The sequence below is a fragment of the Myodes glareolus genome, chromosome 10 (assembly GCF_982192425.1).
Source record: "Myodes glareolus chromosome 10, mMyoGla1.1, whole genome shotgun sequence".
Taxonomy (NCBI): domain Eukaryota; kingdom Metazoa; phylum Chordata; class Mammalia; order Rodentia; family Cricetidae; genus Myodes; species Myodes glareolus.
The window spans coordinates 15,095,152-15,120,767 of NC_142035.1; the positions used below are offsets into that span (position 1 = coordinate 15,095,152).

General features: G+C 48.4%; 1 protein-coding gene and 1 long non-coding RNA gene across 2 annotated transcripts; one reads left to right on the top strand and one right to left on the bottom strand.

Moving 5' to 3' along the window:
* Pabpc1l (poly(A) binding protein cytoplasmic 1 like) lies at positions 1-24,270 on the bottom strand. The gene is made up of 13 exons (XM_087911033.1): positions 23,306-24,270; positions 21,478-21,671; positions 16,713-16,828; positions 13,907-14,303; positions 12,269-12,406; positions 10,352-10,447; positions 7,119-7,367; positions 6,097-6,187; positions 5,223-5,324; positions 3,287-3,393; positions 2,082-2,175; positions 432-562; positions 1-73 (listed from the first exon to the last, which is right to left on the bottom strand). Exons 1-13 carry the CDS (start codon positions 23,496-23,498, stop codon positions 5-7), a joined length of 1,977 nt encoding a protein of 658 aa, XP_087767159.1. The 5' UTR covers positions 23,499-24,270; the 3' UTR covers positions 1-4.
* On the top strand, positions 556-2,796 carry LOC146892755 (uncharacterized). The gene is made up of 2 exons (XR_015004255.2): positions 556-1,878; positions 2,107-2,796. It is a non-coding gene; the product is annotated as an uncharacterized LOC146892755 (long non-coding RNA).
* Positions 24,271-25,616: the final 1,346 nt, after the last annotated feature.

Sequence of the window (25,616 nt, forward strand, 5' to 3'; positions counted from 1 at the left end):
GTGTTCAGTTCCTGTTGCTTTCTGCTGACTCCAGTTCCTGATGAGCCCACAGCACTGCCAGCGCCTCTTCTATCTACAGGACACAAGAAAGAGGGGCTTAGAGCAGTTGCCCAATAAGGTCCCAGAAGAGCCATGGCTTCCCTTGCCTCAGCATGGTAAAGGATTCATGGGACCCTCATACTCTGCCACTCCTAAGATCCCAGCCCCACGACCACCTTCTCAGATAGAGGTATCACTGCTGGACATGACTCTATACAATCAGAACATGGCTACTTGTACTGAAGCTTCACTAGAGAGCTACACAGAGCTCATCGGTGGAGGGACTGAAGTCGCGAGTCCTCAGCTGAAATCCAGCAGATTGGCGTCGACTGCCGTAACCTATCGAGAATAGCCCTTCCTCTTTGCTGCACTGCCACCCAACCTCCACCTGCCTTGGCATGGAGGGACTCTGGGGACTCCAGCAAAAACAGAAGCTCCAGGTTGTCCATCTCCAGCAGCATGCCTGTGATCTTGCCAGTCAGTGGGGCGCAGGTATCGTGGATGAGGGAGTAGAGACGCTCCCCTGTGTGGAACAACCTGAGAGCTTACGCACACACCTGCCTCAAAGTCCAGCACCCGGGAGTGGTGGCAGCCATGGAGTGAAGCAATGAGGGTGTCTGGGATCTCGCCCTAGAACCTGTCACCCCAAGCTGTGTCATTTAACCTTACTGGAAGCTTCTCTTTCCACCTCTATGAAGTGGGCATCGCAAACCCGCCTCAGAGGACAATCTGAAGGGCCGAGGGGAAGATTATATGTGAAGAGATCTATGGCAAAATCAGTTAGGTTTCAAGACTCCATTTGGGAGAAGCGGTTCTCACTGGACACACTGGGATTCCAGACAGGATGTAATGCTCAACTTGAGACTTCGGATTGTACACACAGCATAAATTTACCTTCCACCATCAGGTATTTTTAGCAGTACAACCTAGTTTCGGTGTCTGCTCATCTTGACAACGAATGGAGGGACACTCCAGAGTGGGGGTGCTTAAGTGGGAGTAGAAAGGTCTTCCCATAAAGACGTGACACTGTTTACAGACATTAGGCGTATGTAATTTTCTTCTGTGTTGTGGGACATAAAGTGACAAAACCTAGTGGGTAACCTAAATAAACAATGAAGCAGTGGCAATGAGGGCCTTCAGCGAAGGGGCTCAAGGTCTGCGTGGTCATGGAGAGTGTGCCGACCAGGAACAGGTTGCTCGTTCATTCCAACATTAGTAACATCACATTCGTGTACATGTGCATGCGTGTGTGTTGTGTGCGTGCATGTGGTACGTGTGTGTGCACAGGTCTGTGTGTCCGAGGCTGGAGGAGGACATCGGGTATCCTGTTCTATCACTCTGCACCTTATTCCCTGGAGACAGTGCCTGTCACTGGCCTGAAGCTGCCTGTTCTGCTAGGTGGGTTGGCCAAAAAGTTCCTGCCATCTCCCTCTCCTCATCCCACAACTCTGGAGTTACAGGAGCACGCAGGCATGACCAGCTTCTATGTGGGAGCTAGAGATTCAAACACAGGCCCTCAAGTTTACACAGGAAGCACTCTGACCTATTGAACCATCTCCCCAGTCCCCACGAGTGCCATCTTTTGTTGGAGCCTGTCAGAAACTCCAGGGCTAGAGATTAACGGCACTTGGAGCTCAGAGTTCAGAGGGAACCATCCGTGTTTACCCACCACATGGTTATTTCCCACCTCCTGCAGTGGGCGCCAGGAGACGGATGAAATCTGACCAGGGCACCCCCTGGAAAAGGTGTGAAGACATGAAATGACCAGCCTGGACTGTTTCCCAGCAGAAACCCAAGGGCATTCTCCGACTCTACTTCTTGACCCTGTTCCACATCCAGGTATCTCCCACCTAGAGTCCACGTCAGCTGGAAAAAGCTCTGGGAGCATCAGTCACTAATGTTCTAGGGCAGGAAGGCAAAGGCAAGGCAGCTGAGATGAAACTACCTCGCTCCCAAGTCTGTCCTCACTCAAGCTGTTCCCAGCAGGCTAGGCAGCTCTCAGCCCTCCTACCTGCCCCAGGATGGGAGAGCCAGCCACTCACCAATCATTTGTTTCTGTTCATGCAGGGGTGCAGCAGTCAGCATGGACACAGTCAGAGGCTGATGGCCAGGGACATATACAGCCGACTCCTGGACCTGCACATGGTGCCAGGAACACATTCCTTAACCATATGGATGGGAAAGGCCTCATACACTTACCCCATCGGGTGAACATAAACCTCCAGGAAAGGTTCTGGAAGAGGGAAGCAACGTCTGCACCATCAGGTGGGACAGAGAATCCCTAACAGGGGCGTGGACTAGAAGACAGAGTTACGCTCAGAGATGCTGTGACCCAATGAAGGCCCTTCAAAAACAGTCACACGACAGTCACACTTCACTAACTACTCTGAGCCCAATAAAGCGCTCTTCTTGACAAGCTTTACGAACACATCAGCAGTAAGCATACATCTCAATGGTGCATGTGTGTGTGCGTGTGTGTTGAGACAAGACCTATATAGTTCAGGATGGCCTAGAACTCACTAGGTAACCTGGGCTGGTCTAGAACTCTTGCCTTCTCCTTCAGTCCTCTACGTCTTGCTAACTTTAAAAGTAGATATTACTGTTTAAATACTGTTGTTTGTTTTGCAAGAAATCATTAGAACAAGACGTATTGAAATTCTAGACAGGCTTCAATAATGTTGAATTTGAAACTTTTGGAGGGGAAAAAAGAGATGCATAACCTTTTGTTTAATTATAATAAACATTTTTTTAGTCCTATTTTGAAGCTTAATCTCATTCATTCAGTACTCAGTATATTCTTAGAATTCCTTCTGATACTCAAAGGAAATTCAAATTCATTTTGGCAATATCCTAGACAAAATGTTTGCAACCAATAAAATGTGACCATGGTTCTTTCTCCCCTGTTAGTAGGAATGCTCTTTGACTGATTACACATAATAGTAAATAAAATTTTAGGGCTGGAGAGATGGCTCAGTGGTTAAGAGCATTGCCTGCTCTTCCAAAGGTCCTGAGTTCAATTCCCGGCAACCACATGGTGGCTCACAACCATCTGTAATCAGGTCTGGTGCCCTCTTCTGGCCTGTAGGCATATACACAGACAGAATATTGTATACATAATAAATAAATAAATATTTTTAAAAAAATAAAATAAAATAAAATTTTAGAAGCCAAGAAAAGCAAATACCAGAGAGAAAACACTTTAGCCAAATTTATGAACCAGGAGACCACAATGAGTAGGCAGCCTTACCCCATGGGCACTGTGTGCAGACGAAGGTCCTCTATGTGTCAGGAGAGACTGGCCTGGAATAGAGCATCCCTCCCCACCTGGTCCTGTCGTCTGAGTACCAATGTTGACTGTAAAAAAATAATAAGAAGAAGAAGGTTTCAAATAACCACTTAGAAAAAAATAGATGGCAAATTTCGGTGGGGCAGTAAAGAAATTTGTGTACTGTAGACAAGAATGTCGGGTAGACAGCAATGATAGAAATACAATATACAACACATCCAGCAATTTCAGCTCTGGACATGTGCTCAAAAGAATTGAAAGCAGAGTCTCAAGGAGAGAGCTGTAAGTCCGTGTTTATAGTGGCAGTATTCATGGACGAGAGCTCACAGGTGGAAGAGAGCTCAGTTTGTATGCTCATCAACAGGTAAATGAATGCATAACCAAAATCTCCCTATGCAGGAAACTGCTACATGCTGGAACATCCCTGAATCTTGAGGACACTGTGCTAAGTGAAAGCCAGTCACAAAGGACTGACAGTCCGATTCCACTTGCATGAAGTAACCATACTCAAATTCATAAAGACAATTGCTTCTCAGCCTTTTGGCAAAGAGCCACTGAAAATTCAAAGAGCCAAAAATTGAATGGTGGTTTTTCAGGGGCCAGAAAGGATAAAATGAAGAACTCTGGATAATGGGGAGTCCAGTTTTATAAGTCAGAAGGCTCTAAAGGCGATTGCGGAAAATACTGCAGTTCACACTCCACAGTGGGAACACACTGGATGCCACTAAACTATGGACTTAAAAATAGCAATGCTCGGGGCTGGAGAAATGGCTCAGTGGATAAGAGCACTGCCTGCTCTTCCATAGGACCAGCGTTCAATTTCCAGCACCCACATGGCAGCTCACACCTGTCTATGACTCCAGTTCAAGGGGTCTGACATCCTCACACAGATACGCATACAGATAAAACACGAACATTTAAAGAAAGTACTAAAACTCTCACTGTTCTTGTGGAGTACTGGGATTCACTTCCAAGCACCCACATAGCAACATACAACTGACTGTAACTCTAGTTCCAGAGTATCCAGCACCCTCTTTTGGCCTCTGTGGGTACTGCATGCATACGGTGCACATACATCCAACTCGTGCACAGAAAATAAAAGTAAATCTTTAAAAAAAATAATAAAGCAGTAAATTTTATATTGTGTATATTTACTACAGTTGAAAAATATAACAAGGAAAGGGTTGGAGAGATGGCTCAGCGGTTAAGAGCATTGCCTGCTCTTCCAAAGGTTCTGAGTTCAATTTCCAGCAACCACATGGTGGCTCACAGCCATCTGTAATGAGGTCTGGTGTCCTCTTCTGGCCTGCAGTCATACATACAGACAGAATATTGTATACATAGTAACTAATAAGTATTTATTAAAAAAGATTAAAAATGAAATGCACATTAAAATCTTAAAAAAAAAATAAATAACAAGGAGGATGTATGTTGAAGCCTGACAACAAGAGAAGACCAAGGATTTCATCTGGCTCATTCATGAGGAATCCCCAAAGAAGCCCCAGGGCTGAACGTAGGGCCAGCACAGAGATGTGAGGATACTGGCCAACAGATACTCTTGTCTTCGAGCCACAGCAGTTTCAATACTTAATAAGACTCGGATCCTCCCATCTGGGAACTCACCAACCCTCATAACAAAATGGGCCTACTATTTGTATCCCTATTTAAAGATTAAGTCTGGAGAAATAGCCATCAGCAAGGGGCACAGAGTGACTCCCAGGGGCTGGATGCCAAGCTAACATTTATATTACAGACAGCCTCTGAAGCTGGCCTGGCTCACCAAGAAAGCAGGTTTCCCACGGAGCTTGATCTAAACTCCCCTCCACTGCCAGCCCCAGGGATGATTTTGCTCCCCACTGACACCCATCCTTCCCAGATCTCGGCCTTGCTCACTCACCCACACTATGCATGTGAGGCATCTGGCTGGAGGCCTGGCTGGCACTGCCGAGGCGAATATAGGAGTGCTGCATGGTGCTTAGGGACTGGACCACCGAGGCGGCTGGAGGGCAGGCAGCCCAGAGAAAAACAGAGGGTTTGGGTTATGGTCAAAGCAGCACACTGTGGCCTGAAGTTCCCAGGGCTGGGGAGGAACTAGAAATCCATAGCAGAGAAAGAGAGTCGATTTACCTAGACCAAGAACTCTAGGGAGATTGTATAGAAACCTGCAAAAGACGAAACCCACTCACATCTCTCCAGGCCCTGAAGTTCTGATCCTTCACTTTAGTCCCAAGAGACCTGAGTGTAAGCTTGGAGCTTAGAAGGCCACTCAGCAACAGCTTAGCCAAAGGAGTTTCTTTTTTTTTCTTTTTTTCCTCTGCTCAGCAAGAATTTTAAGCCCCAAATCAGAGTAGCTTGTGGAGATAACTGACAATAGCCACACTGTGTCCTTGTCGGGGTTGCCACAGTGCTTGCTGCTACATGAACATTTGATTTGGTCCCAAGTTGGAAAGGGGTAACTGAGGCTCAGAGGAGGGAAGGAACCAACTCAGAAATGCAAAGTGAGCCTTGGCCCCAGAGTTATATACTGCCTCCTTTGGGGGGGAGGCGGGGAGGGTTTTGAGACAGGGTTTCTCTGTGTGGCCCTGGCTGTGCTGGAACTCACTTGGTAGACCAGGTTGGCCTACCAGGTTGAACTCACTGAGATTCTTCTGCCTCTGCCTCCCAAGCGCTGGGATTAAAGGCATGTGCCACCACCACCCTGCTATACTGCCTCTTCTTTTCAGGCTCACACCCACAAGCCTTGCTGAACATAGAAGGGCTGGGTCACTTACACGAATGTCCATGTGACTGGGCTGTCCACCTGGGGTCAGGCTGCATGGGAGCCATGGAGCCAGAACCATAGTACATGGCCTGTGCTGTAGACTGTGGGAGAAGAGGACCCAGGGTGAGAGGCGCTCTGCATCTTCTCGGCGACACCATTGCAAGAACTGCACTATCCCCTGCAGGAGATAACTCAGGCCTACAAAGCTAACACGAGCGCGCCATTCTCCCATCTCAGGGTGTCCTTTATCCCTAAACCCCTCCGAGTAAGATCGCAGATTTCTTCAACCATTGTTCCTTACCCTAGATCAGTGACCTAGATAAAGTATGTCACTTTCTCCAGGTCTTGGCAGCACAACCGGCTGCTAAAGGTGTTACCAAGCCAGTGGTCTTCAGTCATGCATATCTTTCTACTGTTCTAAGTTCCAGGGTGTCAATCCCCTAGCCATGCTCCTCAGAACATGAACAGCCAGGTCATGCCAAGGTGCAGACGTATCTGTCTGAGTTGGGAAAATGCTACTAGCACTATGGCTGCTTTGGAGAGCCAATGGATTCTGACATAACTGGAGAGGATAATGTATACAAGGAGAGCCAATGGATTCTGACATAACTGGAGAAGATCATGTATACAATAAAATAATTGAGGTTACATTTTTTTTTTTGAGACAGAGGTATCTCTGTATAATGTTGGCTGTCCTGGAACTTGCTCTGTAGACCAGGCTGGCTTTGAACTCACAGAGATCCACCTACCTCTGCCTCCTGAAGGCTGGGATTAAAGGTGTGCACCACCGCCACCCCACTTTAGGCTTCAATACTTAATGTAAGGCCTCCCAAACTCATCTAACCACACAGTCCCTTCCATACAACACTCAGGAACCTCACACAGACTGGAAGACAAGATAGCATGCTATGCCTCTTTAAAGATGGGGCAAGTGAGACTTCAAGGGGTTGGAGCAGCTGCCCAAGGTGTTTTCAACAGAACCTATATTTGTGAAATTCCGTGCCCCTGTGGGAGCTGTAGGCGCACTGTCACCTGGGACACAGCAGGCACTAAGTAGTTGGTAGGTTGCTGGAAGGAGCTCAAGACAGAGCGTGACAGCTGTCGCCTATACTGGTTGGTCAAGATGGCCTTCCGCTCTTCCTTGCGCTGCGCCAGGGCCACATACAGAGGCTTAGTACCCACGATGCGCCCATTCATCTCAGTTACAGCCTTTGTTGCCTCTTCTGGAGAGGAAAAGCAGACAAAGCCAAACCCCTTGCTGTGGCTACTTTCTGTCATCACCTAAAAGCAAGACAAGACAAGGGTTGCTGGGCACAGGGAAGCAAGACTCCTGGGATACAAGCTTCTCCCCTGGGACCACATCCAGCACTGAGCACATCCTGTGGCAGCCTGTGACAGAGGGACGGACCGCACTCTCATCGTTTGCTGAGGCCTACTGTGTGCCCCACACTTCACGAGACTTTGTGGCTTACACCCGTACTCCTGACTAGGGAGGCACAGCTGGGATTAAAGGTGTGTGCCACCACTGCTCGGCTCTGACAATCTTATTAATTTTACTCTAAGCAAAATATTTTTTTTAGGAAACCAAAAACTCATCAGGACCAGATGTCATTGCATGTGTATGCATGCATGTGTGTGCATGTGGGTGTGTGTGCACTGTGTGCATGAGGATGTGTGTGCACATGTGTGCATACGGTGTGTGTCATGTACACACAGAGGCTGAAGAAGGATGTTAGACATCTTGCTCTATCACTCTCTACCTTATTCCTTTGAGACAGAATCTCTCACTGTACCTGAAGGTAGGCTGAAAGCCAGCCAGGCCCTGCCATCCTCCTGTCTCTACCCAACATAGTACTGGGGTTACAAGCACATACATGAGCAGAGTTAGGTTTTTACATAGGCTATGGGGATTTGAACTCAGGTCTTCATGTTTGCACAGCATGCGCCCTTACCCTGTCTCCAACTCAGGGACCAGAGGTCTTTTTTTTTAAAAGATTTATATATTTATTATGTATACAGTGTTCTGCCTGCATGTACAGCTGCAGGCTAGAAGGAGGCACCAGATCTCATTATGGATGGCTGTGAGCCACCATGTGGGTGCTGGGAATTGAACTCAGGACCTCTGGAAGAGCAGCCAGTGCTTCTAACCTCTGAGCCATCTCTCCAGCCCCCAGAAGTCTTGATGCAAAAATATTGTTAAGAATTTCTGTTAGCAGATAGTGTGTGTGTGTGTGTGTTGTTTTTTGGTTTTTTGTTTTGTTTTGTTTTGTTTTTCAAGACAGGGTTTCTCTGTAGCTTTGGAGCCTATCCTGGCACTAGCTATTATAGGCCAGGCTGGCCTCAAACTCACAGAGATCCACCTGCCTCTGCCTCCGGAGTGCTGGGATTAAAGGTGTGTGCCACCACCGCCCGGCTCTGTATTTTCTATTTTATATAAAATGCAATAAAAATTAAATGAACAAAGGTGAGTCCATTGCCTACTGTAAATAAGCTACTGGCAAGTTCACAGCAAATTCCACTCAAGCCTTACTAACTTTATTGTTCCCTTTTAAAAACTATCTGCTGGGGCTGGAGAGATGGCTCAGTAGTTAAGAGCACTGGCTGTTCTTCCTGCGGTCCTGAGTTCAATTCCCAGCAACCACATAGTGGCTCACAACCATCTCTAATGAGGTTTGATGGCCTCTTAGGACATGCAGGCAGAACACTATATACATAATAAATAAATAAATCTAAAAAAATTAGACAAATCCCCACTATATAACCCCCTCTCTATCCCTGTTCCAATCTCCTCATAGTCAAGCTGAAAGCCATCTCCACTTCCTCCAGGAAGCCCCCTCCTTTCTCCCTGAGCCCTGTATCTCTATCTCCAGCCCTGCCTCCTATCGTCTGCGTGTATGCATATGTGTGTGCACATGTGCAGAAACACATGTTCATATGTGTGCAGGTTAACATGCATGTATCTACAGAGACCAGAAGACAACCATGGGTGTCATTCCTCAAGTGATATCCATCTTTGTTCTGTAACAGGGTCTCAAGTTGGAGAGACTGACAGACAGATCAGCAAGCTCCAGCAATCTGCCTGTCTGGGGTTACAGTACACGGTGCTGCGCCACCGCAGAGCCGCAACGCCTCACACGGCCACGCAGTACCTCACATGCCGCCTCACACGTCGCTACACCACAGTGCATGGCACCGCACCACGGCACACGGCGCCACGCCACCACACCTGGTCTTTTATCTTACCTGTGTTCTTAGGCCAGAACAGGTCCTCGCGCTACCAAGGCAAGCCCTTTAGGAACTGAGTTCTCCCCCAGTCCAGGCCTCCCATCTCACAATAGTGATGCATCTGACCTCATCACTAGACCATAAAGTCCTCGAAGGCATGAAACACAGCTTAGTTATCTGTATATGCTTGCCACAGAGTCTGGCGTGAAATGGATAAATACTGGACCATCTTATAATCACCTGGGCTGCTTTGATAAAGTCAAATGTCCCTGGGGCTGGAGAGGTGGCTCAGCGGGTAAAGGCCCCTGCTGCCAAGCCTGATGACTTGAGTTCGATCCCTCAGGCCCACACAGTGGAAGGAGGAAAACTGACATGCACAGGTTGACCTCTGAATTGTGGGCATGTGTGTACCTACACATATATAACAAAATGTAATAAAGTTTTAAGTTAAAAAAAGAAAGTCGGATGTTCAGGTCATGCCCTAGAATTCTTTGTGCATCCTGTCTGACCCAGATGAGAAGCCAGGGCTGTGAACCACACAGGCCACGCTTCACCTTCATCTTGTGAATGAGACATAGACTCAGCCTCCTTCACAATCATGGAACTGCTGGGCAGAACAGCCATTTGTCACCTCTTAGGGACTTCGCAGGACTGGCACACAGCTAGCACTCAACAAATGAGGAAGAATGAGTGAAGAGGGACAAGGGACAGCTCGTTTTCCAGATGGGTAAACTGAGGCCCAGAAACAGGGTAAGTTTCTGGAATCTGACATATATGGTATCTATGGATGGTGAATAAAACAAGATTATATTGCATGAAGCCCAACTCTACAGCTAGAGTAAATGTTTAATTTCTCCCCATCCCACCCAGACAAGGTTGCTGATAGACCTCCAATGGTGTGGGCCAGAACCAGAAAGAAGAACTCAACCCAAAGTCCCTGGAAGCCAAGCAAGAGGCTGGGGTTGTGCAAGGGTGAGAAGCTGGGGGTTCTGCAGGGGTGAGAGCGTGAAGGGCAGGACAGGGAGTGCTGCGGTCCTCACCTTAGCACTGGTGATCACTCCATAGGCAGAGAAAACTTCCTTCAACCTCTCGTCATTAATGGAGTCATCCAGGTTCTTCACGTAGAGGTTCACACCCTGGAAGAAGGGATACTGCTCAATGCCCCTTCCCTTCTTGTCCCAGACTGCCTGGCATGGGGTCAGTGGCTGGCAGGGCCACAGGAGACATGCAGGACTCAGCCTCATGTGGCCAATTAGCCTGCCTGCCCCCAGCTGCTGCAGCTCCCGTAATGTCTAAGGCCCGCAACTGCTCCCACACACCCGCACAGATCCTAGCCAGCCTCCCATTGCACACATGGGGACCACAGAAGAAGGTCTCAGAGCTATAGCAGGCTGGGTGAGACTCAGAGCTCAGCCACACAGCTCTCTGGAAGGCTGGGTGGAATGACTGTAGGCAGAACGCCTGACCGGCCAATCCTAGCAATATCAAAACTGCAGCACAGCCTTTTGGGCCAGCTCTTTGTGTGTGCACTGTGCAGCCCACCACAGCAGGTTTGCCAGCATCCCCTCCCCCCCGAATGTGACAACTGAAAGTTCTAGACATTCTCAAGTGTCTCTGCAGTGAGAAGAAAGTGGTCTCTCACTAAGCACTATTATATGTGGATATATGTATGTGAGCATATGTATACATGCATGGACATTCTCCATAAAATCTAAAACTCTCTTATTAAAAAAATTTAAAGAAGTTCATCTCCAAAAAGTTACATTGTACTGATCTACACTATTAACTTTAACTAGCTAACTTGTAGGGCGTGGTGGCTCCTGGCTGCAATCCCAGCACATGGGAGGAAGAGACAGGAGGATCAGGGCCAGCCTGGTCTACATAGTGAGTTCCAGGCCAACCAGAACAATATGATAAGTCTCTGTCTCAAAAATGATGACAAGGGCAGGGCAGTGGTGGCGCACACCCTTAATGCCAGCACTCAGGGGCAGAGGCAGGCAGATCTCTGTGAGTCTGAGGCCAGCCTGGTCTACAGAGTGAGTTCCAGGACAGCCAGAGCAGTTACACACACACACACACACACACACACACACACACACACACACAGATGGTGAAGGGGCTAGAGAGATGACTCAGCAGTTAAGAGTACTTGTTGCACTTGACAAGGACCCAGGTTCATTTTCTAGAGCACACAAGCATCTATAACTCAGGTTCCAAAGGCTCTGATGCCGTCTTCTGACCTCCACAGGTGACAGGCATGTACCTAATAACTTACATAAATTCAGGCAAATACTCATACACATAAATACATCTTTTTTTTAAAGAAAAAGCCAACAGTTAACTTCAGGGAATTTTGGGGTATGTGCACATGCAGAGGCCAGCAGATAACCTTAGCTGCCTTCCTCAGTCAGTCCTTGTTTTCTGAGACCTGATCTCTTCGCTGGGAGCTGAGGATCATCAGCCTGGTGGGTCGGTAAGCCCCAGGGGATCCACCCGGTGTTTGCATTAAGCTGTGTGCTGCCATACCCAGTTCTCATGAGGGTCACTGGGGGTCAAACTCAAGTGCTCATTGTTTGCACAGCAAGCGCTTTGCCGACCGAGCCACGACTTAATGTGACTACAATGGCTAAACAACATGCCAGCTTCCGGATGGAATGTATTCCGCCTGATTATTCTCAGCCTAGAGGCACCTGGCAATATGTAAGGCGTTCTTGGTCATCGCCGGAGGATGAAGTGGGCACTGAACACTGAAGTTGACAGCATTCCAAACAGCCCTTTGTGGTGCCTCTTCTCTCTCACAAGCCAGGTGGTGATGCCTACCCCAGAGCTCATCTGATTTTGGCCCTGAGCCATGTTTCTAGAAGGAGGGTGGCTAGAGAAAGGAGTCACACTCAGAGTGCCCCATCCCCATTTCCCCTTCAGACAGGAGCTGCAGCCTCCATGAGGCCTGACCTCACCTGGTAACGGTTCTGCCTCTCCTGCTTCATCTGCTCAAACCTGCGCTTCAGCTCACTCTGCCGCTCTGCCCGCTTCTGGGCCCGACCCACATACAGCTGCTGCCCGTTCACATCCTTCCCGTTCATGTGGTCCACGGCCTGGAGAGCAGAAGCAGGCACACGGTGAACCGTGTGGATGGGGCCCTGTCTCCAATCCTGCCTCTGGGGCCAGAAAAGGCCACCTTTCTGAGAATAATTCTGAGAGGAAGGCAGACCTTCCTCTCTGGAAATAATTCATTCTGGGAAAAGGTCACTTACAGGACAATCACTTTTTAAAGATATGGCATAAGGCTATTTATTTATTTATTTTTTTTTTCAAGGCCGGATTTCGCTGTAGCTTTGGAAGCTGTCCTAGAACTCACTCTGTAGACCAGGCTGGCCTCGAACTCACTGAGATCCACCTGCCTCTGCTTCCTAAGTGCTGGAATTAAAGGTGCCACCAATGCCAAGCTGGATTTTAAATTTTTGATTAAGGTTTTATTTTTTAAAAACAGAATAGGTCAGGCAATGTTTGGTGCATGTCTTTAATCCTAGCACTTGGGAGGCAGACGCAGGCAGATCTCAGTGAGTTCAAGGCCAGCCTGGTCTACCAAGAGAGTTCCAGGACAGTCAGAACTGTTACACAGAGAAACCCTGTCTCAAAAATACCATAAACTTCTCTTTAATGTTTTCATTATTATTTATTATTTGATGTGTATAAGTGTTTGCATTTCTGCTTGTGTATGGTGACCATAGAGGCCAAAAGAGGGTGCCCAGATCCCCTGGAACTAGAGTTATAGATGGTTGTGAGCTGTCATGTGGGTGCTGGGAATTGAACCTGGGTCCTCCAGAAGAGCAGCCAATGTTCTTAACCACAGTGTCCTTAACCATCTTTCAGCTGCATCAGTCTTTTTTCAAACATTAAAAAAATTTTAATGCATGTGTGTGGTGTGTATCTGTGTGTGAGTATGCCACCTGTGGGTAGGTAGGTCTCAAGAAGGCCACAAGAGGGTGCCATTCCCTGGAACTGGAGTTATAGTCAATTATAAGCCACCTGATGGGGATGCTGGGAATTGAACTCAGTGATCTCTGGAAGAGCAACAAGTATTCTTAACTGCTGGCCCATCTTTCCAGCCCCAAGCGTTTTCTTCTCTTAAATGACACAAGCCTGTTAGATGGTATAAAATCCTGAATCTTCTGCCAGAACACTGAGGAACCAACCAGGTTCTTTTTGTAATGCATGTGGAGAACCAAATTCCCATTTGTTTATCCACAGAAAGCAGCAGAAGTCAGACCCAAACGCATACTGACTCAGTGTTTAGGATTTTTTTAACCAGTGTGGGGAGAAATATTTGAGGGTGAAGAGGCTTCTAAAGAGGTCAGTTATTAGTAAATATTTATACACAGTGAAGGCTTTCTCTTCCCTGCCTGAATGTTCAGTTCTTTCAACTTCTAGGCCTAGAAGCCAACAAGAAAAGATAATGCCAGCGCCTTTGATCCTTGTATCCTGGGCCAGGAAGGGCACTTTCTTGCCCTCTACGTAACAGGCCCACTCATGATCTGGCTTTCCAGTCGTGGCCTGGGGCCTCTCTACTGGAGCCGGGCTGTGGAGGCACCTACCTTCTGAGCTTCCTCGTGCTTCTCAAAGTTGACAAAGCCAAAGCCCCGGGATTGTCCACTGCTGTCTCTCATCACCTTGACACTCTGCATCTTTCCTAGGAGAGACCAAACTGGCTTAGCAGGGAGCTGGGAAAGGGCCAGCATGCTCCCTTCCTTCCTATAAGTTCCCGGGAACTCCCAGGGAAGCCCTCCTCCCACCAGACCCAGGCATGGAAGAATAATAGTGTTCCCCCTTCTCCTTTGGGGAACACACCCACCAAATTGGGAGAAGAGGTCCTGAAGGCCCTGTTCATCTATGTCCACATGCAGGTTCTTCACGTAGATGTTGGTGAACCCCAGGGCCCGAGCCCCCAGCTCTGCCTCCCGCTTCTGTCGAGACTTGAAGTGGCCTACGAAGCTGTAGACACATCAACAGAACAAAAGCTGCCAGGTTCATCACCCCTTCATCCCGGTCTGGCTCACCTGGCAACTCTGGGCCACTTGGACCGATTGCTATCCTTCAGTTTCCTGTCTGTTGTTGGGAACCCAGGCAAGGTCGTACTCCATGGACTGACTGTGTCCAGAGTCCAGCTGTTTTCATTAGGCAAGAAGCTATATTCCAGAACACCTTGTATGAGGTTACAGGAACTTTAGTGACAAATGCATACAGAATAAATGCTCTCGACTGGGAAGCTGAGAGCACAGGAGAGAAGAGCTTGGGTTTGGAGTTGGACTCAAGTCTGGATCCTCATTTCAGTTGCTTAGATGTGGGATCCGAAGCAAGTTACTGAGCCTCTCTGAGCCTCAGCGTCATGTCTGTAAATATGGGGTCCAATTCACGCCATAGGGACTTTGCTTATTCACTGAACAAGCTTGGAGAGTGTACCAGAGAAGCAAAGGTGAGCTAAGCAGACACGGTCAGTGCCAGGGTCACTGGTGATGGACAGGAGATAGACTGACATCATTAAAATATGACATTCATTTTAAAATCTGGACTTTCTGGGCTGGGGATGTAGCTTGGTGGTAGAGTGCTTGCCTAGCATGGGTGAGGCCCTAGTTCAAGTCCAAGCATAGCCAAAAGGGAGAGGAAAAATCTAGAAATGTTCAAGTTTACATAAACACTTCTAAGAATTTTTTTTCCAGAGACAGAGAGAAGGCGAGATGAAGGGAAGGAGGAAGAGAGAGAGAGAGAGAGAGAGAGAGAGAGAGAGAATGAGGCTATTGCTATGTTGCCCAGGATTCCCTGAAACTCCTGAACTCAGGTAATCCTTCTGCCTCAGTCTTCCCAGTACAGTAGCTGGGACAATAGGCACACACTACTGCACTTGACTGAAAAGAATTCTTGATTTAAAAATGCCAGGCATAGGAAAGGCAGGTGGTATATGGAGCAGATGTGTCATAAATAGGTTGGAACAGACACCAGGAGTTGAACAACAGTGGTCCATACAGGGAAGCGGTTGTCATTAATATCTGTGAATCCAGGAAATCTCAGAACGAAGTAGTAAGATCAGTACATAGGATCCTCCCCAGAGAAACTCCAGATCCTATACATAGAATCCTCCCGAGAGAAACTCCAAATCAAATGCCTAGGACCCTCCCCAGAGAAACTCCAGATCAAATGCATAGGTCCCTCCTCAGAGAAACCCAAGATCAAATGCATAGGACCCTCCCCAGAGAAACCCCAGATCAGATGCATAGGACCCTCCCCAGAGAAACCCCAGATCAGATGCATAGGACCCTCCCCAGAGAAACCCCAGATCAGATGCATAGGACCCTCCCCAGAGAAACCCCAGATCAGATGCATAGGACCCTCCCCAGAGAAACCCCAGATCAGATGCATAGGACCCTCCCCAGAGAAACTCCAGATCAGATGCATAGGACCCTCCCCAGAGAAACTTTAGATCAAATGCATAGGACCCTCCCCAGAGAAACTCCAGATCAAACAACCCAGTGCCTCTGGCAACTCAAAGTTACGTCTCCAGTCAGTTCACATGTCAGAGTTGGAGAGATGGCTCAGAGGTTAAGAGCACTGGCTCCTCTCCTAGAAGTCCTGAGTTCAATTCCCAGTACCTACATGGTGGCTCACAGCCATCTGTAATGAGATCTAGTCCCCTTTTATGGCCTGCAGGAATACACACAGGCAGAACTCTGTATACATAATAAATAAGTCTTTTTTAAAAAGAAAAGAAGAGAAAGTGGTTCACATGTGTAATTTTACTACTTAGAAGGTGGAGGCAGGAGTATCTCCAGCTGTGGAGTATGAGACCCCTGTGGAAACACAGGAAAGCTGCCTTCCCTCCACAGCACTGAGTGTGGTGGCTGGGCCATCAGATGGACTGATTCCAAACGGGAAAGGAGCAGCCCACCACAGGTTCTCTCCGGACCTGCAACACAGTTTTCCCATCTGTGAAGAGGGATGATACCAAGCTTGGACAGGCCTGCTGCTTGTCCAAACACATACCTGCCTTCCCACCGGCCCCAGATCCCAGGGAACAGCACACAAGAGAGAGGGAGGAACGAAACCGTAGCCATACCAGGAGACTGAAAAACGGATGAAACCGTCAAGCCTGTCAATGATTTGGCCATCAGCCATTCCCTCTAGAATTCTTAGAACAGTCCTTGCTTAGAATAGTCCTTTGATGCCTACCGACTTCAGCTTTACAGAAGGAAAGCATCCCCGAGAGCTTGAGCCACTGTCCTGAGTTACACCCCAACGGAAGAGCTCTGCCCAGCACCTTGTACCCATTAGACAGTCACAAAAGCAACACTCCTGATTGCGCAGCTCTGTCCTTCAGCCTCCACCCTCTCCGCAGGGCTGGGAACTCACACTTTTCGGTCATTCAGCAACATCCCGTTCATGGTGTTGATGGCCTTCTGGGCAGCCTCGTGAGTCTCAAAGTGTACGAAGCCGAACCCCCGTGATCCGTGTTCGTTATATACTACCTGGGTCACAGGGAAGAATGACAGAGAGACCACTCAGCATCGACTTCAGGGAGCAAAGGAAGACCAGCATACGGATGTTTGTTGGTGAGCATAAAAGACAGTTATGTAGATGGAGCTCAATGACAGGCTATGCCAGCAGCCACTAGACCTTGGGTTCCACCTGGGGGAAGTCCGAGACTTAACCTCTTCACAGCCCCAGTTTAGAATGGGAGGATGGAAGTTTAGAGGGACTCGCTTGAGGTGACAGCATAAGGAGGGATGGATTTGGGATTTCAACCCCACAGCTGTCCCCGAATTCTGATAGCAAACTGGGGATGCTGTGAACATCCCAGGAGGCCAGCTGTAGAAGCTGCCTGGTCTACTGCTGGCAACAGGCTGAAGAGAAGGTGGTGGGTTGTGAGGCTGATAGTTATTTGAAAGAGATACCAGGCGGTGGTTGCGCTCAACTTTAATCCCAGCACTCGGGAGGCAGAGACATGTAGCTCTCTGTGAGTTTGAGGCCAGCCTGGTCTACAGAATGAGTTCCAGGACAGCTAGGGCTACACACAGAGAAACCCTGTCTCGAAACCCTCACCCCACCAAAAAAAAAGGGGGGGGGTGGGCAGAAAGTCTATTTGGAGTAAAGTGGGATCTACAAGTAGGAAGTTTTGAAACACATGTGCACACACGTACGTAGTACGTACACATACACCCTTGTTTTAGTTGACTTTTGTTTGGGAGATTTTTGAGACAGAATATTGCTCTTTAGTCCAGACTGAAATCCCTCTGACCTCAATTTTACAAGTGCTAGATTACAAGTGTGTGCCCCTGTACCCACCTCACAAAACTATTGATGGTGATTACTTCTGGTGACCAGGGGTGGGAAGTATTTAGTTTATTCTCTTCTATATTGCTTATTGGGTTTTTTGGGCTTGTTTTTATTTTGTTTTGTTTTGTTTTATGGTGGGGTGGTTCAAGAAGGGTTATTCTGTGAAACAGCCCTAGCTGTCCTGGAACTGGAACTCACTCTGCAGACCAGGCTGGCCTTGAACTCACAGAGATCCACCTGCCTCTGCACTTTTGCATACTGGGATTAAAGACATGCACCACCATGCCAGGTCCTATGTTTGAATTTTACCAATTCCTATACTATTCTAACAGCAAACTCACCTCCATGTTGCAACAGAACATTCCATGCCTGCTCTGTAATGCATCTGGTTCAAGTTGAGAGGGCAGAAATGGAGAACAAAAACATATCTAGAGTTCAGATGGTTCTCGGCTCTTGATGAACTTGAATTAAGGACTTAGGTCCCATTTCTAAGGTCATCATGACCCCAATTTCACAGAAGCACCACCTGGCTCAGTTCAGTGCCACCGTCTACCCTTTCATCTCCATACCAGTTGCTGGGCTGCTCTTCCTAAAACTCAACTGTGACTAGGTCCTTTAACCACCAATGGCTTCAGCCATGCACAGAAGTCTGTCAGCTTGGCAGGTTGAGGCTCCTCTGACGGGCCCTGCACAATAAATCCTGCATCCAAAGCATTGCTCAAGAGTTGGGGAGATGGTTCTGTGGCTATGAGTACTGCTCATTCAGAGGCCCTAGGTTTAATCCCTTATTGGAGAGTTCCAGGTCTAGAGGCTCCAACGCCCGCTTCTGGCCTCTAAGGGTACTGCTTGCACATAGTGCCCATAGAGACAAGCAGACACAAACACATATACATAAATAAATACAGTCCTCAGTCTCATACCCATCACACACTTCTCTACCTCTCCACCCCTAAGCATGGACATTTCACTTTTAATTCAAGGTCTTCAGACTCAACCACGCTGACTCCCACCCCCACACCCTGGATCCACCATTGCTGAGATATATACTTATCTTGTTACATGTTCCGGAAAACCCTTTCCAGGTAATTCTTAACTTCCGAACCCCGGAGAGAAAATGAGAACAAATGACCGGTCCAAGGTCAACCACTCAATAGCAATTTCCTGATTATCACACGTTCACTTAGATGTCTCATGTCCCAGGTACCTTTCCATAGGTGGCACGTATCTCCCTGCAGCCCTATGAAGGGAGTTCTACCACGGCCCCTTTTTGAGGAAGTCAAAGTAGGTGCAGGGTACACCGTCAGGAAATGAAAGCATTTGAACTCAGGACATCTGGCCTCGAAACTCCTCTTTCTGGCCCGGTATATTATGTTGCCTTGCTGCTATGCACTTAGGTGATTCAGATCATGTGTTCTTCCCATGGTGCCATTGAACTCTTTCTCGATTGGCCTAATGGCTCCCTCCATTCTGGGCCCCTGATTCTATGAGAACCTCGGGCTTCCCTCTGAGTGCATTTCCAGTTATTCCTACCAGTTCCATCCGAACTCCCTGGAGTGGAGATAGGGATCTCATTGTAAGCCTTGTTCCCAACTGAGCCCACAGCAGGGCTTCCTAAAGCCTCAAAGGACTTGCTTGTGCCACACAAAGCTTGCTCTCCAGTCTTGAGTGGCCCAGAGGATTTAAGGTCTGAAGAAGAGGGAAAGACATACTTCCCCCCTGCTCAGTTCGCTTCAGCTAATATGGTAAATTTGAATCCATTAGTTCAAATTGACTCTAAAGCCAGGCATGGTGGTGCATAGAGGTGACCTCAGCATTCCAGAAGACTGTGGGGGCAGGAGGGCTGGCTGCTTTGACTTTGAAGGAGACCAAACTATATAATCATAGAAACTCAAGGCCAGCCAGGATTATGTAAGACCTTGTCTCAAAAAGCAAAACAATAACAAAAATAAAAAACCAGCTGGGCAGTGGTGGCACATGTCTTTAAGCACTCAGGAGGCAGAGGCAGGTGGATATCTGTGAGTTCAAGACCAGCCTGGTCTACAAAGTGAGTTCCAGGACAGCCAGGGCTGTTACACAGAGAAACCCTGTCTCAAAAAACAAAAATAAAAAATTAAAAAAAAAACCACCAGGCAGTGGTGACACATTAATCCCAGTACTCAGAAAGCAGAGGCATGTGGATTTCTGAGTTTGAGGTCAATCTGGTGTACAGAGTGAGTTCCAAGACAGTCAGGGCTACACAAGGAAACAGTGTATCAGAAAACAAAACAAACAAAACAACCCTTAAAATAAAACAAAGAAACAACATCAAAAACGAAAAACCAAACAACCCACAAAATCAAACCCAAAACTTTTAAAGATTTACTTATTATGTATACAATGTGTTGTCATGTATGTCTGTGTGCCAGAAGAGGGCGCCAGATCTCATTACAGATGGTTGTGAGCCACCATGTGGTTGCTGGGAATTGAAATCAGAACCTCTGGAAGAACAGCCAGGGCTTTTAGATGCTGAGCCATCTCTCCAGTCCCCAAAGCTTTTACTGTTAACCCCCATCCATGTGCTGCACTGAACTGCAAGCTGCTCCGAACCTCTGTGGCCTCGAGCAAAATTTGGGAATCCTCCTGGGGACCCCTGAAGGGGTGATAGGGAGGAATCCAGAGTGGCTCCAGAGGCAGACAGCTAAGCACATAGAAAGATAATCTTCTGACAGCATGTAAGAACTTACCGCACGGTTAAACTTCTTCCTCCCATTGGCTGTCAAAGCAAGGAGCTGTCCTCTCTCTCAGTACAGTACACACCTCAGGCTGTGGTCAGTCTACTCCTTTGAGTGGTAGACGGGCCCTACTCAGAAGGACGGTGGGAGGGCCCAGCTTCTCAGGGACTATAGCTGGCTCATAACAGTTTTCTGGAAAGGCTCAAACCCAGAGATCATGGTACCTCTGCCTTTGCCCCCCTAGAGACCTCTGGAGATCTCACTGGCCATTCTCGGTAACATCCGGGGCATAACACCCAGGTTTTAGCCCTCTACTCGGAACACACGGACCTGCTGTCAAGTCAGAGAACTATGCCGAACCCTGCAAAAGCCGTAATCCATCTGGTACTTACTGCACGTCATGATGGGGAGAGTTCGGCCTGCTCGTGCTTGCAGGAAGCTGAACACAAGACAGACTCGGAGACACAGCCATGATGAGAAATAATACCGCCACTCAGGTGGACTTTATGTTCTAATAGAAGAAATATCTTAAAAACAAGTCATGGTGGGGGCTGGCCATGACACACTTCATCTCCAGCAGCAAGGGAAGCCCGAAGCAAGATGTGCCTGCTGGTTGCTGCAGTGTCCCCAGTTAATACCTTTATTATAACAACCATATACTTAATTCTGTTTTGTGGTTGTTAACTAATGCTCACTTGAATGTGGATTGGTCTGGGACTGGCTTTGGTCTCTAGGGAGCAGTAGGAAGAAAGGTGGTCCCAATTCTGAGTTGAAGCTACAGGTAGCCTGTGAATTTTTACTCCCAGCTGTCTGAGACCCGACACAGCTGTAAGAAAGACCTGGGCTAGCCTGCAGGAGCACGGAAGACCACATAAATCCCAGAGGAAATCCCAGATGTTTCAACTGACAGCAGGCCAAGCCCACATAAACTAAATAAACTGTATGGGGTGATTATCTCAGGAGCTGGCTACCGGGCATGGGGGCGACCTCTGGTGGTCTTAAGAAGATAAAACCATGAACAGCTACCGGCCAAGTGCTTTCTGTACCCACAGCCTGCGGGGTACCGGTGGGTATCCCTCTAACACAGAGGTATCTGATGCCAACTGACTCTCCTAGAGGGGCACACCCACCTTAGAAGAGAGGATGCTCCCAAAGGTGGAGAAGGTGTCATAGAGAGCCTTGTTATCAATGGAATTCTCCAAGTTTTTGATAAAGATGTTGCCCATACCAGACTTTCGAAGCCCTGGGTCTCGGTGGGACCACATGATACGGATGGGTTGGCCTTTGATCATCTCAAAGTTCATTGTGTCCAGTGCCCGTTCCGCTGGGGAGGAGGCAAGGAGAAAAAGGGGCAAGTTAGGTGACATTTGTACCCCAAGTCTCCATGGTGCTGAGTAGGAGCAAGGAAAGGACAGCCATAATCTGGATCTCACTTGAGATATGCGCTTGAAAACTCAGGTGGATTAAAGCTGAAGGAATTATTGTACATGGCATTCCTCACACACTCCAGAAAGGTTAACTCAACAAGCAGCATGGATCCCCATCTTACAGATGCAGAGACTGAAGCTTGGAAAAGCAGAGCCAGGCTGTTCTAGCCTCGAATGGGCATTGCGTGGCTATGATCGAACGATCATGTAAAGGCAGGGGAAGCAAACCCCGTCCCCAGTCCCTCATTCCACCTGTGAGTGAGGTACCTTCCTTCCCACACCAAACAGAGGCAATGCCACCAAATGCCAGGTGGTCAGGCAGGTTGGAAAGCAAAGCATGCAACAAATGGTACTCGGGTTTTGTACTACGCAGAGAACAGGCATTTGGCAAATGGCAGTGTGTCAAGTCACCTCTGCCCACCATTCTTCTCCTTGGACAGCCTGTTTCTTGCAGATAATGCACTGCCTGCTTTAGAGATCCTGCTATCATCAGAGGCACAGAAGCGGCTGAGGGGATGGAGTAGAGCAAGCACAGAAGTCTGTAAGCATTCAGTGCTAACATACCCAGCTGGGAACAAAACTCTGCAGTTCAGATCTCCCATCTATGAACAGGCCCAGAGGGCTAGCTCCTGTTTCACTCGAGCCTTGCAGAGGAGCAAGAGGAGGCAGAAGTGGGGTGTAGTAGAGGAAGAGAGTGTCCTGGACTTTGGAAACATCCCAACTCACCCAGGAGGCCTGAACTACAGAATCTTTCTTCATTTTGAGACAGGGTCTCAATATGTAGCTCAGGCTGGCCTCAAATTCAAGTTCCTGCCATGGTTCTTAACCCTGGTCCTCCATTCTTAGCGGAGCCCAGACAGGGTCAGTTGGCAGTTACCAATCAATCCTCTCACCCAACAGGGGCCGACAAAGCCGAGAGGAGGCAGCTTTGCCAGGATCTGAAAGGTAAGGCACCTGGTGTAGGCCCTATGTCAGGCTACACCGAAAGAAGGGCAGGAACCCCAGGCTTCCGCACTCTCCACCTGCAAGGTTTTGGGTCACATCTTCCCAGGTGCTCTCCATCTCTTAGATAACCACTCTCGGAGGGAGGGAGGCAGAGCTCCGCTTCTCCTTTCACTTGGGCAACTGAGCTCAGGATGGCTGGGCCACTTGCTCCACCTCACACAGATCCTGGCTTCCTAATCCAGGTCTACTTAACACCAAAGTCACCGGGCAACAACCAGTACACCCAGCAGTAATTGCCAATTCTCCGAATGTCTGCCTTCCAACTTCCTGTGTGTGGGCCTCAGTTTCCCTAACTATGATACAGACGATACCCCATCTTCCCTGGCTAGGATCTATAATACTAAATACCCACAGTTAGTTACAGGACCATTTCTACCTAGAAAATAGAAAACCACTGTTACTTAGATAATAAAAGTTCATTTGAAAAAAACTTGCCAGCTTTCCAGCATAGGATGGCAGTTATCAACAGGGCATTATTTTGCCCAAGGATGTTAAAAGCAAGGTCTTACTCTTCTCTGGGACTCACCATCAGCAGGATGCTGGAAGTTGATGTAGGCATAGCCCAAGGAGCGTCGGGTAGCCACGTCCCGGCACACACGGATGGACACAATTGTGCCGATGGGGGAGAACATCTCATAGAGCATAGCTTCAGTCACGTCGGGGTGCAGATCGCCCACATAGAGAGAGGAGAGTGCGCAGGCCTGGTCACCAGGGTCCATGGTGTGCAGGGCACCCAGAAGTGGGTCACCGAGCAGCCCGAGCCCGCTGGGCACTGGGCCTGGCAATCGCGATGGTGGTCACAGCGGGGCTCTGCCGGTCGTCCTGTCTGACTGTCAGCTCCTTGCCTTTACCAGGACTGCAAGCCAATCCCGGCGCCCAGCCCCATCCACCTGGGAGTCCTCAGGCTGGGAAAGGCGCAGGTGGCAGTCATCGCCTACCTTGCCTAGGGGGAAGGCCACAGGTCAGCAAGGCTTGGGGCAGGGTTGTCAAGAGGAGTTGTGGGTGGAACTGTTTAGAAGACTTGAACCTCAGGTCATTCATTTTCTCTCTCTATAAAGTGGGGACCACTCCACTCTTGGGAACCATTAAAGGAGATGACTTTTTGAGGTTTCAGTGCAAACCAGAGAATTTTGTTTTTATTTTGGTTTTTCGAGACAGACTTTCTCTGTGTAGCTTTGGTTGTCCTGGAACTCACTCTGTAGACCAGGCTGGCCTCGAACTCATAGAAGTCCTCCCGTCTCTGCCTCTTAAGTGCTGGATTAAAGGTGTGTGCCAGCACCACTGGGCACAAACCAGAGGATTCTTACAGAAATACCGTTTCAAGGTTTTATTGTTTGAGACTGGGGAGATGGCTCAGTGGGTAAAGTGCTTCTACGCAAGCAGGAGGACCCAGGGTCAGATCCCCAAAGTCAATGTAAAAGCTAATAAGTAGTAACGGTGATGGGCACCTGGGACCCCAGCCCGGAGGAGATGGAGACAGGTGGATCCCTGGGCTTGCTGGTCTCACCAACCCAGGCAGATTCAGGCTCAGCGTAAGAAAACTATCTCAAAACAGGTGGTGAGCTATAGATACCTCCGACCTCCGCACCTGCACACTCAGTCACGTGCACACACAAGCAGGTGCACACAAACAATTTTATCTTGCCTCCAGAGAAGCCTTCTCTCTCTCTCATCCGGGTCCAGTCTCTCCTTCAGCACTGAGGGTACAAACAGAACAATTTTGTGTCTGAAGGGACTGAAGACTGCACGTGACAATTTGGGGCTTGTGGGCTGTTACATGGGAAACCACAATGGGCTCTGCTTCTGTATCACATATTAAATGTGCATATTTTATATATTGATTATATTTAAACAATTATATATTTATATACTATACCTATTTAACTTAACTGTATTATGTATTTCCAAATCTGCTCTTTTCTGTGGCTCTCTAGCTCCCTCCAGTCCCCCCCACCCATTGGACCACCTACAGTCAAGCCTCTGAAGACAGCTCAAGGATGAGTTTCATCCACATTGCTCTGCACTCAGGCCCCTGGCTCCTCCCCTCCTCTCCAGTCTCTTGGCATCTGTGTTCTTTGCTTTGCGGTAGCCACCATTACTGGCTGGTGACCTTAGTTGCTTGTTCCAGAAATCTACAGACGTGGGGGGCATCCTTTTCTGTTCCTTTTCCAGCTTGACTCTTTGAGTTATCAGGAGAGGGAGAGTCAGTGACTGGAGAGGATCTCAGCACAGCCTGGATGGCATTGGCGGAAGGGTTTGCAGACACCACATGGTATCATCAATGTGTGGACTGCCTTTGCAGGGCCAGATGCTGGGTCACCCTCACAGGTTAGGCCATGAGGCTCTCCACTCTGTCCTTAACTGGAGAAGTTTCTTTTAGAGCTACTGAAGTGGAGCCAGCGGCAGATTCCAGCTGTGGCGATGCTTTGTCTACGGCTGGCAACAGTTGCTTTAGTGGTGGACTCTAGATGTCTGTCCTTTCCATGACTAGGGCCAGGATCCTACTGGGACAGCTTGCTCAGGTCGGCTCTGCCTAACCCCCATCTGCAACCTTCTGGAACTTCCTCAGAAGCCTCTAGGTCTTTTTTAAAGAATTCCACATGGGTCGCTCTCCTTTTTTTTTTTCTCTCTCCTTTAAAAATCAAGTTCTAAGGACTGGAAGGCAGGACACAGAAATGCCACTTGCAGAGGACCCAGGTTCAGTTCCCAGCACCCACATCTGTACCTGCAATTCCAGGGGTACTGATACCTTTTCCTGGCCTCCAGGGTCACTGCATGCTCATGATGGACGTACATGCATGCAGGCAAAACAGTCATACACTTGAAATAAAAGCAAG

Excerpts from the sequence above, each read along its gene's own strand:
- Pabpc1l (XM_087911033.1), bottom strand. The coding sequence starts at position 23,498 with ATGGACCCTGGTGACCAGGCCTGCGCACTCTCCTCTCTCTATGTGGGC. Across the intron at positions 14,304-16,712 it reads TTGCTGAATGACCGAAAAGT|CTTCGTAGGCCACTTCAAGT; the intron begins GTGAGTTCCCAG and ends ATGTGTCTACAG. Across the intron at positions 2,176-3,286 it reads CTGCACACAGTGCCCATGGG|GTCCAGGAGTCGGCTGTATA; the intron begins GTAAGGCTGCCT and ends CACCATGTGCAG.